This window comes from Muntiacus reevesi, chromosome 7, assembly GCF_963930625.1.
Source record: "Muntiacus reevesi chromosome 7, mMunRee1.1, whole genome shotgun sequence".
NCBI lineage: Eukaryota > Metazoa > Chordata > Mammalia > Artiodactyla > Cervidae > Muntiacus > Muntiacus reevesi.
In genome coordinates, this window is record NC_089255.1 from 41,203,516 (window position 1) to 41,217,456 (window position 13,941).

General features: G+C 35.6%; 1 protein-coding gene across 4 annotated transcripts in view; it reads right to left on the bottom strand.

Moving 5' to 3' along the window:
• Window positions 1–13,941, bottom strand: part of POLE2 (DNA polymerase epsilon 2, accessory subunit) — a 29,855-nt gene that overhangs the window by 3,462 nt on the left and 12,452 nt on the right. For 3 of the 4 annotated variants that reach the window (XM_065941659.1, XM_065941661.1, XM_065941662.1), the window contains exons 7-18: window positions 12,456–12,539; window positions 11,810–11,866; window positions 11,087–11,135; window positions 9,585–9,657; window positions 6,588–6,760; window positions 5,936–6,025; window positions 5,708–5,762; window positions 4,942–5,001; window positions 4,778–4,855; window positions 3,147–3,255; window positions 2,186–2,362; window positions 28–95 (exon numbers count right to left, since the gene is read on the bottom strand). In XM_065941659.1, the coding sequence (XP_065797731.1) occupies window positions 28–95; window positions 2,186–2,362; window positions 3,147–3,255; window positions 4,778–4,855; window positions 4,942–5,001; window positions 5,708–5,762; window positions 5,936–6,025; window positions 6,588–6,760; window positions 9,585–9,657; window positions 11,087–11,135; window positions 11,810–11,866; window positions 12,456–12,539 (1,073 nt within the window). The remainder of the gene's footprint in view (window positions 1–27; window positions 96–2,185; window positions 2,363–3,146; window positions 3,256–4,777; window positions 4,856–4,941; window positions 5,002–5,707; window positions 5,763–5,935; window positions 6,026–6,587; window positions 6,761–9,584; window positions 9,658–11,086; window positions 11,136–11,809; window positions 11,867–12,455; window positions 12,540–13,941) is intronic. The other variant, XM_065941660.1, reaches the window with a different exon arrangement.

Sequence of the window (13,941 nt, forward strand, 5' to 3'; positions counted from 1 at the left end):
GACAGCTGTTTATGAAGGCACACTTACCTATCTTCTACTATCTTATTGGAAGGATAAAAAACTTTGAATGAAAAGCCACTTCTTGGAAAAGAGCCCTTTGGAGAGAAAAATGCCCATCAGTGAATACTCAACTTTTGGAAAAAAAACCCCTATTTTTAAAATCAAATTCCTTGCTTGTGGCTTAAAGATGAAGGTACAAGATGTGACTATAAAGTAATGAGACAAATCTCTGCATGCTCTTTGTAGAGCAAAAATATTACTATAAAGTATCTCCACTAGAAGGAAAAAGTAAAGACCAGAACAGTCAGGCTAAAAAATGTGGCCAGAAATGCTTAGGAGTGGGTCTACTTAGTATAAGAAATAAATAGTACTGAATGATGCTTAGTAAGAATATAAGACACTCAGACATCATGTTCGAGAAATCTTTCCTGCCCCTCTCCCCAGTGAAAATCTGGGATTGATGCCCCACCATGGTCCCCTCAAAGCAATAGAGCAGGGTCACATATACAACTGTCCATTACTAAACTCTAAATAAAGCAGACTCTTGTCTTTTCAGTCTTTGTGTCCCTGGCACTAGCTCAATACGTGGCCTATTGCAGACCTTCATTAATGTGAATAAGTATCAGGAAAGGATGAAACAATGTCAAAACCAAGTTCTGGGGACTTCTCTGGTGGTCCAGTGGTTGAGAATCGCCTGCTAATGCAGGAGACGTGGGTTCGGTCCTTGCTCCTGGAAGATCCCACATGCTGCAGGGGACTAAGCCCATGTACCACAACTACTGAGCCTGTGCTCGAGAGCCTAGTCGCCGCAGCTGCTGAAGCCCACTCACCCTGGAGCCCGTGCTCAGCAACAAGAGGAGCCCCTGCAATGAGAAGTCCATGCACTGCAACTGGAGCATAGTCCCCATTCGCCAAACTAGAGACAGCCCCCATGCAGCACCAAAGAACCAGAGCAGCCAAAAATAAATAAAATTATTTAAAGAAAGTTAAAAAAAATTTTTTTTAAGTTTTGAACTTGTCCACAAAGGTATAAATAAGATTAAAAAAAAGATAAAATGATGGTGTAGGAAATGGTGGTTTACTCATTTACAAGATGAAAAATTCAGAAATAAAGTGTTTTCAAATACAGCATTAACTATGTGAACACCCAAAGAGCTCAGTTTAAATAAGGAAATAGCCTCATTATGACAAGAATATTGAAATATGAATAAAGATTCTGTAAAAATTAGGCCACACATTACAAAAACAATGAAACCAAATCAATTGTGCGCATCCTTATAGCAGTAGTTCCCAACCAGGGTCAGTTCTGTCCCCTAGAGACATTTGGCAAATACCTGAGGACACTGTCGATTGTTAAAACTGGGGGCTGCTACTGGCATCTAATGGGTGGAAGTCAGGGATGCTACTAAACACCCTGAAATGAACAGGACAGTGCCCCAAAACAGAATTATCTGATTCAAAATGTCGATAGTTCTGTGGTTGAGGAAGCTGGACACAATAAATGTGTAAGAAAAGCAGTAAGGATGATGTTTCTAAAAGTGACCTAGATTAAAACAAAAAAGAACCAAAAAATTAAAGTCTAAAATTCATAAGAATCAAGGAAACATACATATTAAAAATCACTAGTGATGATACTTGATATAAACAGCAACATTTATGCAGCATTTAAGCCCCAAGTTAAAAAAGTCAATTATATTTTTACAGAAATTCAGAAGCAACTTCAGGATTCTGAAGCATTTCAAGGTTCTGCATAAAAATGAAATATTAAAGTGTGTCCCAGTAAGAATTTCAACATTCATCAGGCTTAGATTTTGGAGACCTGGACAATTTCTAAAAAAAAAAAAAAAAAAAATCACCCTCAATGAACAAGTACCATTAATATGTGTACAGAGAACAGGATACATGCTCTGAAAGTAATTTCCAGAAAGGAATCCCAAGGCAAGTTACTTTGAAGGGGAAAATACTTATTTGGATTTATAATGGTGCCTTTTTTTTTCTAAGACTAAGTCACATTACTTTATAGTCACATGTTCTTTTGAAAATTTAAGAACTTTCTCTTTATACCAAATTAATTCCGTTATTTCATTGATAGTATGTTTTTACTCCAACAGTAACTGATTAAACATAAAGAAGTAACACTCTAATCTTGACAAATTATGATACATAATGTTAACTACATTCTTACAGGGTTTATGCAGAGGCATTCGGTATTGGTCAAAGTAAAAGGATCATATTTGTCTGCGATGACAAGCAGGTCAGGCACAGGGTACACCCTCAGAGCATAGTCATACGCCCAATACACTGGGCAGACATAAAGAGGGAGAGGAGTCAGGTGTCCTTGGGATAAGACAGTCTTTACAAACTACAAAAGAACAACACAAAACAAACTTCAGTGCATTGTAAAAGCTAAAAGAGCAACAGAGGATTTCAAATTAAATACTGATTACCAAAGAGACAGAAAATTTGAGAAACATTTGGGAAAACTGAATTCCAGAGCTTTGGGAACACTGATATGAAATTATCCTGTATTTTAGGAGAAATTAATGAGTTAAGAGTCATTTTGGAGCAGTTATATTTTTAGCTGTACAATAAACTCATTTCCTAATTCTGTTCATTTAAAAATAATTCCACAGCTTGGGTAATGCCAAGAATATATACTTGACCTAAATACACATTAAAGGTTATAAAATACATACTAAAAATGCTGTGTATGATCTATTTCCATACTTCCAAATGAGGATACATGTAACCAGTGATTGAAAGCTGTATGTCAGGGAATCTTGATAAACACCACATCTTCCTAATGTGGGCATATCATAGGAAATATTTAATAAACATGATTAAAAACACATTTTCTTTAAATATATGTAAAAGTACAATGTAATATTTGTGAGTTCTAAAGGCAAAATGGGAAGCTCCAAAGAAACTTCCTGCTTGTTCTGGGCTTTCTTCTGTCTATTAGGGGATACCTCAATAAGAAAACTGAGAAACACTGATTTAAGGAACCAAAATTACCTTACTGACAAAAGTGTGTTGAAATTATTTTGAACTATAAACAAAAAACAAAAGGGCAACTGATTAAGTGATTTAAAATTTTATATAAAGTCACATGTAAGATATCTTAATAAAGAAGATGTTTAACTTACATGATTAGGAATATCCAAATTGCTACTGGGAAAACGGACGCAGTTTCTGCACATTTTATTCACTAAGTCTTCACGAAAGACAATAATTTCTTGTGTACAGTACTGAATTCTGAAATGAAAATGGTAGTTGAATGTGACTTCCTCTGAAAAAAATATAATGTAATTTTAAAGGCAAGATATTTTATAATACATTCCCACTTCAAATTCAACCATAATCTATTCATCCATGCATTTGACAGTAATTTATTGAGCTCTCAATATGTGTCTAGCATTACTCTAGGGATGAGTGAACAAAACAAAAAGACCCCAACCCCAGTGCAGTTCATTCTACTGGGGGTGGGCGTTCAGAGACAGATATGAAAACTAACAGTATGTTGAGAGATGATTAAGTGTATGGCAAAAAGAAAAAGATTAACAGGGATCATGTGCAGGAAGGGAAGGTCAAAGGCTGGAGTATTTAATAGGAGGACCGGAACAGGTGGGACTCATAATGAAGTTTGATCTGAGCACAGAGTTGAAGGAAGTGAAAGTCATGCAGACATGCAGAGGCAGGCAGAGGGAACATGCAGAGCAGAGGCCCTAGGATGAACCATGCCTGGCACATCTGAAGAACAAAAGGGGGCTGGAGTGGCTGGGCTAAAAGAGGAGAAGAAATCACAGAGCAAACGGGGCCAGGTCTCGCAGGGCCATGACCACCATTGCATAGGATATGGTCTGTTACCAAATAAACGATGGGTCCGTCTTTCTGAATCTGTAAGGGCAGTGTGCTTTGCCTTCTGGTTTAAAGGATCACGCTGACATGGTTGAGGGCAGGCTACGGAGGAGCAGGAGTAGAAGCTAGAGACCAGTGAGGAGGCTATTTCAGTAGTCAAGGCTAGAGAAGATGGTAGAGGGTCATAGAGGGGGAGGTATAGAGAGATGGCCAGATACTGGATATAAATGTTTAAAGTCCTCCGTCACATTTTTGAAGGACTTTCTAAAAGCCTGCATGTGAGGAGAAACCCCGAAGGTTGGCCTGAATGAATGGAAGGATAAAGGTGTCGTGAACTACAGTGAGGAAAGCTACAGGACAGGGTGGGGCTGATGGGGGAAGAAGATTAGCAGTTCGGTTTGAAGTTGTTTATTAGACATCCACAGGGAGATGATGCGTAGGCAACTGAATTGTGCGTCTGGAGTCAGAGAGGAGGTTTGAGGTGGAGATATCAACGTGGGACTTGTCAATACATAGAGGATATTTAAAGCTTATGGACTGGATAAAGTCACTGAAGGAGTGAATGTAGGTAGGAAAGAGAGGGAACCAAAGACTGAAAGCATTCCCTCCGTAAGAACCTATGGTCACCGTGGCACATACAGTAAATGCGTAATCCTTCCATCCTTCCATTGTAACTTTTCTTAAAGGATGTATAATCAGAATATCTATTTTAAAATCTCCATCCATTAAGTTTCTAAATTCAATGTTAGTGAATTATTTAAATATAGTTAAAGTATTGTTAAAGTTTTGAGAAACCTAAAATAAAGAGAAATTTTCTTTTTACTCCATGACAATCAAAATCTAGAGACAAATTCTAAGAAATAGGTTAATTTTTAAATGAAAGGTAAGAAAAAACACGATATAAAATATTAATATTTACCTGCAAGGATTAGTAGTAAAAACTGAAAATGGTACTCTTTGCCTGAATTCATTAGTGATGCTTTCAGCAAATGGTGGCCTATAAATACAATTAAGGTGATACAGTATATATTTTTTAGTTTACAGAGTTTTCTTTACTATTGCAAATATCTGAATAAAACTTACCTTGGTAAGATGGAACCAAATCCAGGATCCTCTGGGCCAGGTACAAACACAAAACGACTACTGTAGCAAAATGCAACATAATTCATTCTAAAAATATTATTATACCACTACCCAATAGTCTAAAACCAAGTTATTGCCTTTAATTAAATTATAAAATTTTTAAATTAAATTTCATACATTTTAATAAATGAAATAATAAAATTCTCTAGACCAATATCATCCAATAGATCTTTTTTGCAATGATGGAAATGTTCTATATCTGTACTGCCTAATTACTGAGTACCTGAACTGTGGCTAGTATGACTGAATTTTTTTTTTAGTTTTTTAATTTTAGGCTGCACTGCCAGGTATATAGGGTTCTTTTAGTTCCCTGACCAGGGATCAAATCTGGACCCCTCCTCAGTGAAACCACAGAGTCCTAACCACTGGACCACCAGGGAATTCCTTTAAATGATATAGCTTTAAATTTAAAGAGATCCACGCGGCCAGCGACTATCATATTGAAGAGTATAGTTCTAGACCCTTAGAGTAATAATGTCACCAAGAAATTTGGATTATGGTTGAAATTATTACTCTTCCATTTAATCCTTTTCGATATAAATCTCTACTAGAATGTAACATATATTACTGTGACAGAAGGATAATTTTATCTTCCAGCTATACTAATTTTCTCAACTTTTTCTTCCACTCACTTCTTAAATTAGGATTTATTTTTGTTTCTCAAATAACCCTTTAAATGAAAAAATATAGCAATAGAAATCATTACCTTTGATGAATATTTGGGTATTCACATATTATATCTGCCAAAGTTTTTAGGGAATCTAAAATTTTAAAGGGATATTGAATTTAATTTGCATATGATATACATAAATCAAATTTTATTTGATCAGATAGAACTCTACATATTATGAATAAATTTAAATTAATATAGATTATTTCTTATCAACTTAATTTATATAAATGTAGGAACACTTATTAAATAGATCCTCAATACCTTTCAAAGCTTGAACTTGATTTTTTCCATATGGTGCAGATGAAAAATTACCACACAGAATAAAGCAGGTTGGAGGTGCTGGTGAGTAACCTAAAAATAAAAGAATAAATGAACATCACTTTTCTGGTCTAGAAATCATATTAAAATCTTTTAGCCATGAGCTTTTTTTTTTTAGCCATGAGTTTGTAATAATAAAACCTTACTGTCTAAAAGCAATACCTTATTTTAGTAACAACTTATTATAAAAAATAGTAATAATAGTGCCCATTTATTGAGCACTTATTTTGTGCCAGGCCCTGCAAAGGCTTGATTAGTCCTCACAACATCCCTCTAAACTGAGAAAGAGATTAAGTAACCTCCCCAAAGTATTAGGCTGCAGTTTAAACCCAGTTCTGTCAAACTCCAAAGCCTAAGCTGTTATCCACTCTTGTACTGTTTTAGGACTAATTCGTATTTATCATGAACACACACATACAGTTATTTTTCAAATGTAAAAATGTAACTCTTTAAGATGAACTCATTTAAAATATTTTATGGCTGAATCAACTTTTTTAACAAAAATAGACTACTCAAAAAGATACATTTTTTTTAAAAGAATTTCATTTTAAGACATGAGCTCTCATAAAAAAGAATAGAAAAAAATGACACCTACCAGAAAACATGATGTGAAGTTTTTCCAATACGTCTACTTGGTCCAACCAAACATCAGATATAAACACAAACATGGCATCTTTATTCTCATCCTCTAGTTGTTTTAGTTTTGCAGAAGTCTTCACAGATGTATTAGAAGGCCCTCCGAAAAAATTAATATTTCCATAGTATGCCCTAGGTAATTATAACACAATTATTACCTTCTATCCTATATTCTATTGAAGATATTTTTCTGCTAATTCTACAAATTAAGCTTCTGTCTATCTAATGAGGTTATTTTCCCATCAATGTAAATTGTACCATGAAAATGTATTATCTGTATCACTTAAAAAGCAAACAAGTTTATTTAAACATTCTAAAATGAGAAAGGAAGCAACATTGAGGCAGTAAACAAAGTAAGATAAGTAAACTATATCTGGACCTTTTAAAACTTACTAAAGCAAATATTAAAATAAATCATAATTTCCTTATACAGTTGAAAGTAGGAGACATAGGTACTCAATTTGAATAATAACTAATAAAAGTCTCAAAAAAAGTGCTAGCCATTTGACTAAGCAATTTCACTTCTAGATATCTGTTCTAAGAATTTAAGGATGTCTACAAAGACTTATCTATATCCCAGAACTGTGAAAATCTGCAAGGAACACTAAAGCTTGTGCCAAACGGAAACTGGAGTGATCTTCTGCACTCCCAGCCTCCACTGCTCTTGCCACCTACCCTTCACCGGCCGCCGTTCTACAGTCCTCAGTTTAAATGTTGAATTCTGTCCCAGAGAACTGCCCCTTGAGGATCCCAACAGAGGTCAGACTTCCCCACTACACACACTTGGAGGACCCTGCACTTCTCCTTCATAGAACTCATCAAATTTGTAATCAGCAAATTACTGTAATGTGACGTGTAATGGTGACGTGTAAGGTCTATCTCCCTAATCCAACACCTAGCAGAGTCTGGCAATATAGTATGTGCTTAAAGTACATTGCTGAATGTCACAAACCATGTAATTAATTTCATGGTAATGGAAAATGTTGACTGAATATTATTAAATGATGAAGCAGGTTACAAAGCATTGTACAGTATGTATTCATTTTCAGCATCCAAAAAAAGTGACTAGATATAGAACCTGTATATTCTTATTAAGTCACTGTAATTATATCCTATAAAGTCACTGCAAACACTGCCTTAGGGAATACTGAACCTTTCTCTTAAGGAAAATGTGTACTGGTATCAGACAGATTGTAATATTAAATCATTAAAAAAAAAAAAACCTCATCTTGGTAGATTCTATTTTTCTTTATCTTACAAAAGAGAAAGCAAAGTTCAGATTTAGAAGTGTTAAGTGACGTGCCTGAGGCCATCCCAATAACAAGTGACAGTGTTAGGTTATAATCTTGCAACTATCAGAGGAATGAAATAAGATGATACAGATGATTTCAGTTATATACCCAAACATAAACCAGAACATTACAAACAGAAATACCTATTAGGCTGATTCTTGAGAAATTAAAGCTTAAAAAAGCCTCAGTAACATCTTCCATCCTTGGTTCATGGAATGTAAGGTACAAAGACAGGAGCAAGAGAAGGCTGTTTTCCCAAGAAATGATCTAGGAATTCTAGGAACCTTAACAATGCATCAGGCTCAGAAAACGTAAGTCACATGTCTTGTACCAGTGAAAGAGAGCAACATGGCAATGGAATCCCAGCAAATCTGTACTTTAATTTAGATAAAGTGGGACAATTTAAATAGAAGATTATTTGAGACATTACAAAGATGAATGCTTGGCTAAACTGAAACGAATGGCAACACTCAAGGCCAGCTTCCTTGATTATACCTCTCATTCGGAAGAGTAATTTTGAGGCCTGTATGAAACGATAACACCAAGACAACAGCAATTATGCTTTCAATATAGCCCCAAGAAACCCTACCATGATGTAAGCCTAGCCACAAACTAGCACTAAAAGCACTCACTTAAAAGTAAACTGGCTTGATGCGGGCTTGTATTCTCTGTGGCATGACCAGCACTTTACCCTGGATTTACTTCACCAAGAAGATGCACAGCAAAAGCTGCCTGCCAGTGACTCCCCGTCAGCAAACGTGGCCTTGGCACCTGATTTACAACAGCAAACTGGACCTAAAATCTTAATTATCAGACTTCTTGAAATCATCACCATCATCATGGAATCTCAGGATTAGAATGCAACTACTTTAATTACCCCAGATGCCTAGAGGCTCCAGGAAGCTAATACTAAATATCAAAGCAGCAGCCAGCTGAGGCCGACTAGGTGTGAATGAGGGTGCGTACATTTATCCCGCCCAAAGTGAGCCATCACTGAAGATGTTCCAGGTGAGAATTCAGGTGCAAAGCACTGCCAGAGCTGATTGTTCAAAGTAACTCAGCAATCTCCTAATTGTCAAATATTGAACACTAATTCAAAATATGCTTAAATACCTCCAAGGGGAAACAAGAAATGTCTATAGACTACATTCAACCCACAGGCCACCGGCTACAACTTTCACACCATTATTCAGCCTCTGTCAAATTCCTTGAGTGACAGGGAATTCACTCCTCTCAGAGAAGGTCCTTTTGGAATCCCTCTAATATTATAATGATTTTGCACATATTAAATAACTATATAATCTGCCTCTTATAGCTTTTACTCAGTAAAATACAAAAATAAGAACTTTATATTAACATGGGAATTATATTCTTCTGTTTTCCTATCTCTTATCTCAGTCCCATAGATAAATAAGACCAATGGATTGGAAATCTTTCCCAGTGAAAGCCAAATACAAAGATGCTATTGCAACCAGTATGGAGTCAACCCACTAGTTTTCAGTTTCATATAAAGTTCAGTCTTTTAACTCTCATTTTCCATTGCTCTTCACCTTCTAACACAAAGTCTGAGGACTTGTAATAATTGACAGGTGATACACTATCTTACATTTATTACTGCCAGTATTCTAAAATTTCTATAGAGTTTAAGTGAAACATTTTTATACCTAGTAGTACTAGAGGGTTCAGTGGGTGGAAATCCAAAGGCATTGACATGAAACACCTGATCTTCAAACCAACCTGAAAAACAGATAAGTAACAAATCACTTTTATTTGTCCAATTTTCTTGTTTGAAAGGACAAAACTGTGGCACATAAAGCAGTAATGCTAGGCCATCGTTTAATCCCCGGTCAACTAACTACAGAATTCACCAGTCCCACTGAACTACAGAACAGTTTCAGGTTCAGAGACAGTCTCAGTTCTTTTTTTGTTTTTTATTTTTGGCCACACCATGTGACTTGCAAGATCTTAGTTCCCTGACCAAGGATGGAACCTGGGGCCAGGGAAGTGAATGTGCGGAGTGCTAACCACTGGACCACCAGAGAATTCCTGATAGTCCCAGATCTATTTAAAAAAAAAAACAAAAGTCATGAAACTGTAATAGATTTAGAAGTAAAACTTTTCCCTTTCTTATTTCACAGTACATGTTAGAGTACAGATAGATAAGGTACACAGATAAAAATGTTTCTTTTTTTTAACATTTGTTTTTTATTGGAGTATAATTATATAACAAAGTGTACAACAGAGTAAATCAGCTAAATGTATCCATATATCCACTCTCTCTCAAGCCTCCCTCCCCCTCCTCTAGGACATCACAGAGCTTCAAGCTGAGCTCCCTGTGCTACACAGGAGCTTCTCACAGCTATCTGTTTTACACATGGTAATGTATCTATGTCAATTCTGCTCTCCCAAGCGGTCCCCTCTCCCCGCTGTATCCACAAGGCCATTCTCTACATCTGCATAAAAATGTCTCATTTTATGACTCTATGTGCAATCTTTTTTCTTTTAACTTCACTGAGATATAACACACACATCAAAAAAAAAAAAAAAAAAAAAACACACACATCATACAACCCTTTAATAGTGTATACCTCAGGACTTCCCTGGTGGCCCAGTAGTTAAGAAGCTGCCTTGAAATGCAGGGAACACAGGTTTGATCCCTGGTCTGGCAAGGTTCCCACATGCTGCAGGGCAACTAAGCTCCTTTGCCATAACTACTGAGCCTGCTCTCTAGAGCCGGGAGCCGCAACTACTGAAGCCCACACATCCTACAGCCCATGCTCTGCAACAGAAGCCACCGCAATGAGAAGCCCATGACTCACAACTAAAGAGTATCCCCCACTTGCCACAACTAGAGACAGCCCACGCATAGCAACAAAGACCCAGCACAGCCAAAAATAAGTAAATCAATAAAAATAAAAGTGCATACCTCAGTAGCTTTTAGTCTATTATTCACAAGCTGTACAACCATCAATACTAATTTCAGAATATTTTCATCATCCCAGAAGGAAACCCTGTGCCCACTAGAAGTCTGAGAGTTACATAATGTCAAAAGTATGCTCTGATAATCAATATTCCCCTGAGTTACACTGTTAATGTATTTTAACCAATGTAGAAAGGGTTTTACTGTAGAATGATTAGGACAGGGGAAAAAAAAATACTAACTTACCCTCTGCTAAGACAAAGCATGATTCTGTATATAAACCACTATGGAACTGGTATACAGTAGTTAAGGAAAATAATTCTATTTCTATGGTTGAGGTGGTGATAAAGTCAATATACATTTTGGGCTCAACAGGACTTTCAAATAATACATTCATAGACTGCTGCTGCTGCTGCTGCTAGGTCGCTCCAGTCGTGTCCGACTCTGTGCGACCCCATAGACGGCAGCCCACCAGGCTCCCCCGGCCCTGGGATTCTCCAGGCAAGAACACTGGAGTGGGTTGCCATTTCCTTCTCCAATGCGTGAAAGTGAAAAGTGAAAGTGAAGTTGCTCAGTCATGTCCCACTCGTAGACCCCATAGACTGTAGCCTACCAGGCTCCTCCATCCATGGGATTTTCCAAGCAAGAGTACTGGAGTGGGTTGCCATTGCCTTCTCCGACATTCAAAGGCTACACATTTAAAACTCTGAATAGATTATAGATTAAAAAATGTTAGGTTTAAATATCCCCATATCTGATTCTAAGATGTAATACTAAAGATATAGATCATTTTTAGCATGTTATAAACTTTTTCAGTGATTTGTCTGGATAAAGCAAATAAGGGGGAATTAAACATTTTTGTCTCTATTTAGAATTATCTCTCTAGATTCCTACACCACCATATGGAAGTTACACTAAGTTCCCCAATTCATTTAACACAGATTTTAAAAAAATAAAAGTGAAGGATATAGCTTTACTAAGATCCAGTTGTATTGTTCCTGTAGGGTCTTCCAGAAAAAATTTTCCCTAAAAAAAATTAAAAGAAATATGTCCACATTTATGTAAAAATGAATACTATGGTAAAATAATTAAGATACTGACAATTTTGACAACAGAATATAATAGACAGTACCATGGATTTTTTAAAAAATCAGTAATTCCAAGTCTAGGCTTTTCCATCACTTAATTGAGACTCAAGAGTCCTCAGAGGTATCAAACAATGACTACTGCTGATCAAGAGATGGCAGCAGGGACATTTGCTGGCTGCCACAAGAGGGACCTCACCAGGTGCCTTCACCTAAGAGAGCCAAAAGCCATCTCCCAGGGAGCAGGATGTGGTCTGCAGCTTTGAATGCTTAGAAACTGAGAAGTCAACCAGAGATTACTGGGGAACTAATTTCAGGCTATGCAAACTGGTGGCTTGTCTAAGACTCTTTTCTGATGTCTACTCAGGAAACCAAATGCAAATGAAAAAGTTACTTGGTAACTGAAGTAGCTGCTTTCAATGAAGAATACATTCCAGTGCCCTCTGTAAAAATGCTGAATTTAACTGACATTTCATCTGTCTGAAGGCTGAAAATAAAGGATGAAAATAAACTTATCAAGTTTCACTTACCTCTTTTAACTGGGTTATCATCCCAAGAACAATCACATCTCCGATTTTGCTTGTACTGCCCAATAGGGTTTCTATTGTCTTAAGCTAAAATAAACAAAATAAACTCTTAAGGACTGAAAATATGTTCCTTTAAGAAACTAATCTTTTTTTTATAAAAATAAGTAAATTTTGAGTGCACATTGCAGTATTTACACCTATTTTACAGTAGAAAATCAAAACTTAGAAAATATAATTTTATCCTACAAAAAGCTAAAATAGCAACTGATGATGTCTTGGAAGAATTGTGCCTAAAAAACACCATGTCAACACAGGCCCTTACCAATGACTAAAGTTTCATACCATATTATTTTGAATAATGATAAGTATATTTATCTTTAAAATATAGAAGAATATGAATTTTGTCAGTCTCTTCAGCACCTGTAAATTAGTGGGCTATTTAAAAAGTTATATTCTACTGTTACTTTATTTAGTATTTTGAAAGTCTGTCATTATTACTTATAGTCTCATTTTGATCATTATATTTTTACCAGAAAGTTAAAGGTAGTAATAATTGGGGCACTATTTTAAAGAAATCTTTTCTGACCCTTTTCTATACATATAATCCTAACAATATATTAATATGCACATACATAATTGATAAACACATACCCATACAGTTTGTTTTATTTGCAAAGATGAAATATTATTTGTATTATTCTTCAACTTAGCTTTTTAAGTTTAATACATCTTAGACATTGTTGCATTTAACTATATTTTGATACACTTAATTCTTCTTAATGGATAGAAATATCTATAGCATATATACAACAATATACCAAACAACTTAAGGGACATAATCACAACATCCCATAATAATCACATTAACATATGATATTGAAGTTCTCTTTAAAAACCTGAACCTCAAGTGACACAAGAATACAATGTTCATTTTAAACAGTTTTTAAAAAATGAAATACTTGGGAATAAATGTGAAGAAAAGACATGTATCCTAAAAACTTGAATAGGTAAAGATTTCTTAGAAACAATACTAAAAATATGAGCCATGAAAAAAAAACTTATAAGCTAGACCTCAACATAATTAAGAACTTAAGTATTTCAAAAAGACTGTTGAGAGAATAAAAAGACAACTTAAGGACTGGGAAAAATATTGCAATTCACAATCAGTAAATAAAGCAACACAGGAGTACAAAGTTATAACAAAGTGAGGATACCATATTTGTAGTTTGCAAAGGTAGAATACCATACAGGGACTATAAATGGGGATTTAAATAACATACCAACAGGGATACAAAGTTAAACAGCCTGGAAAGATAACAAGAACAATAAATTATTTAGCTAAGCCTTAACGTTACTTTGGCAAAGAGGAAAGGTGAAATAATGCTTCTGGGCTGTAGGTATCTGAGTTGCTATAGGAAACCTAATATATATGAGAAAATGCATAGATGATCATTGGTAGAGAAATATAAATAATGTCAATTTCCACAAC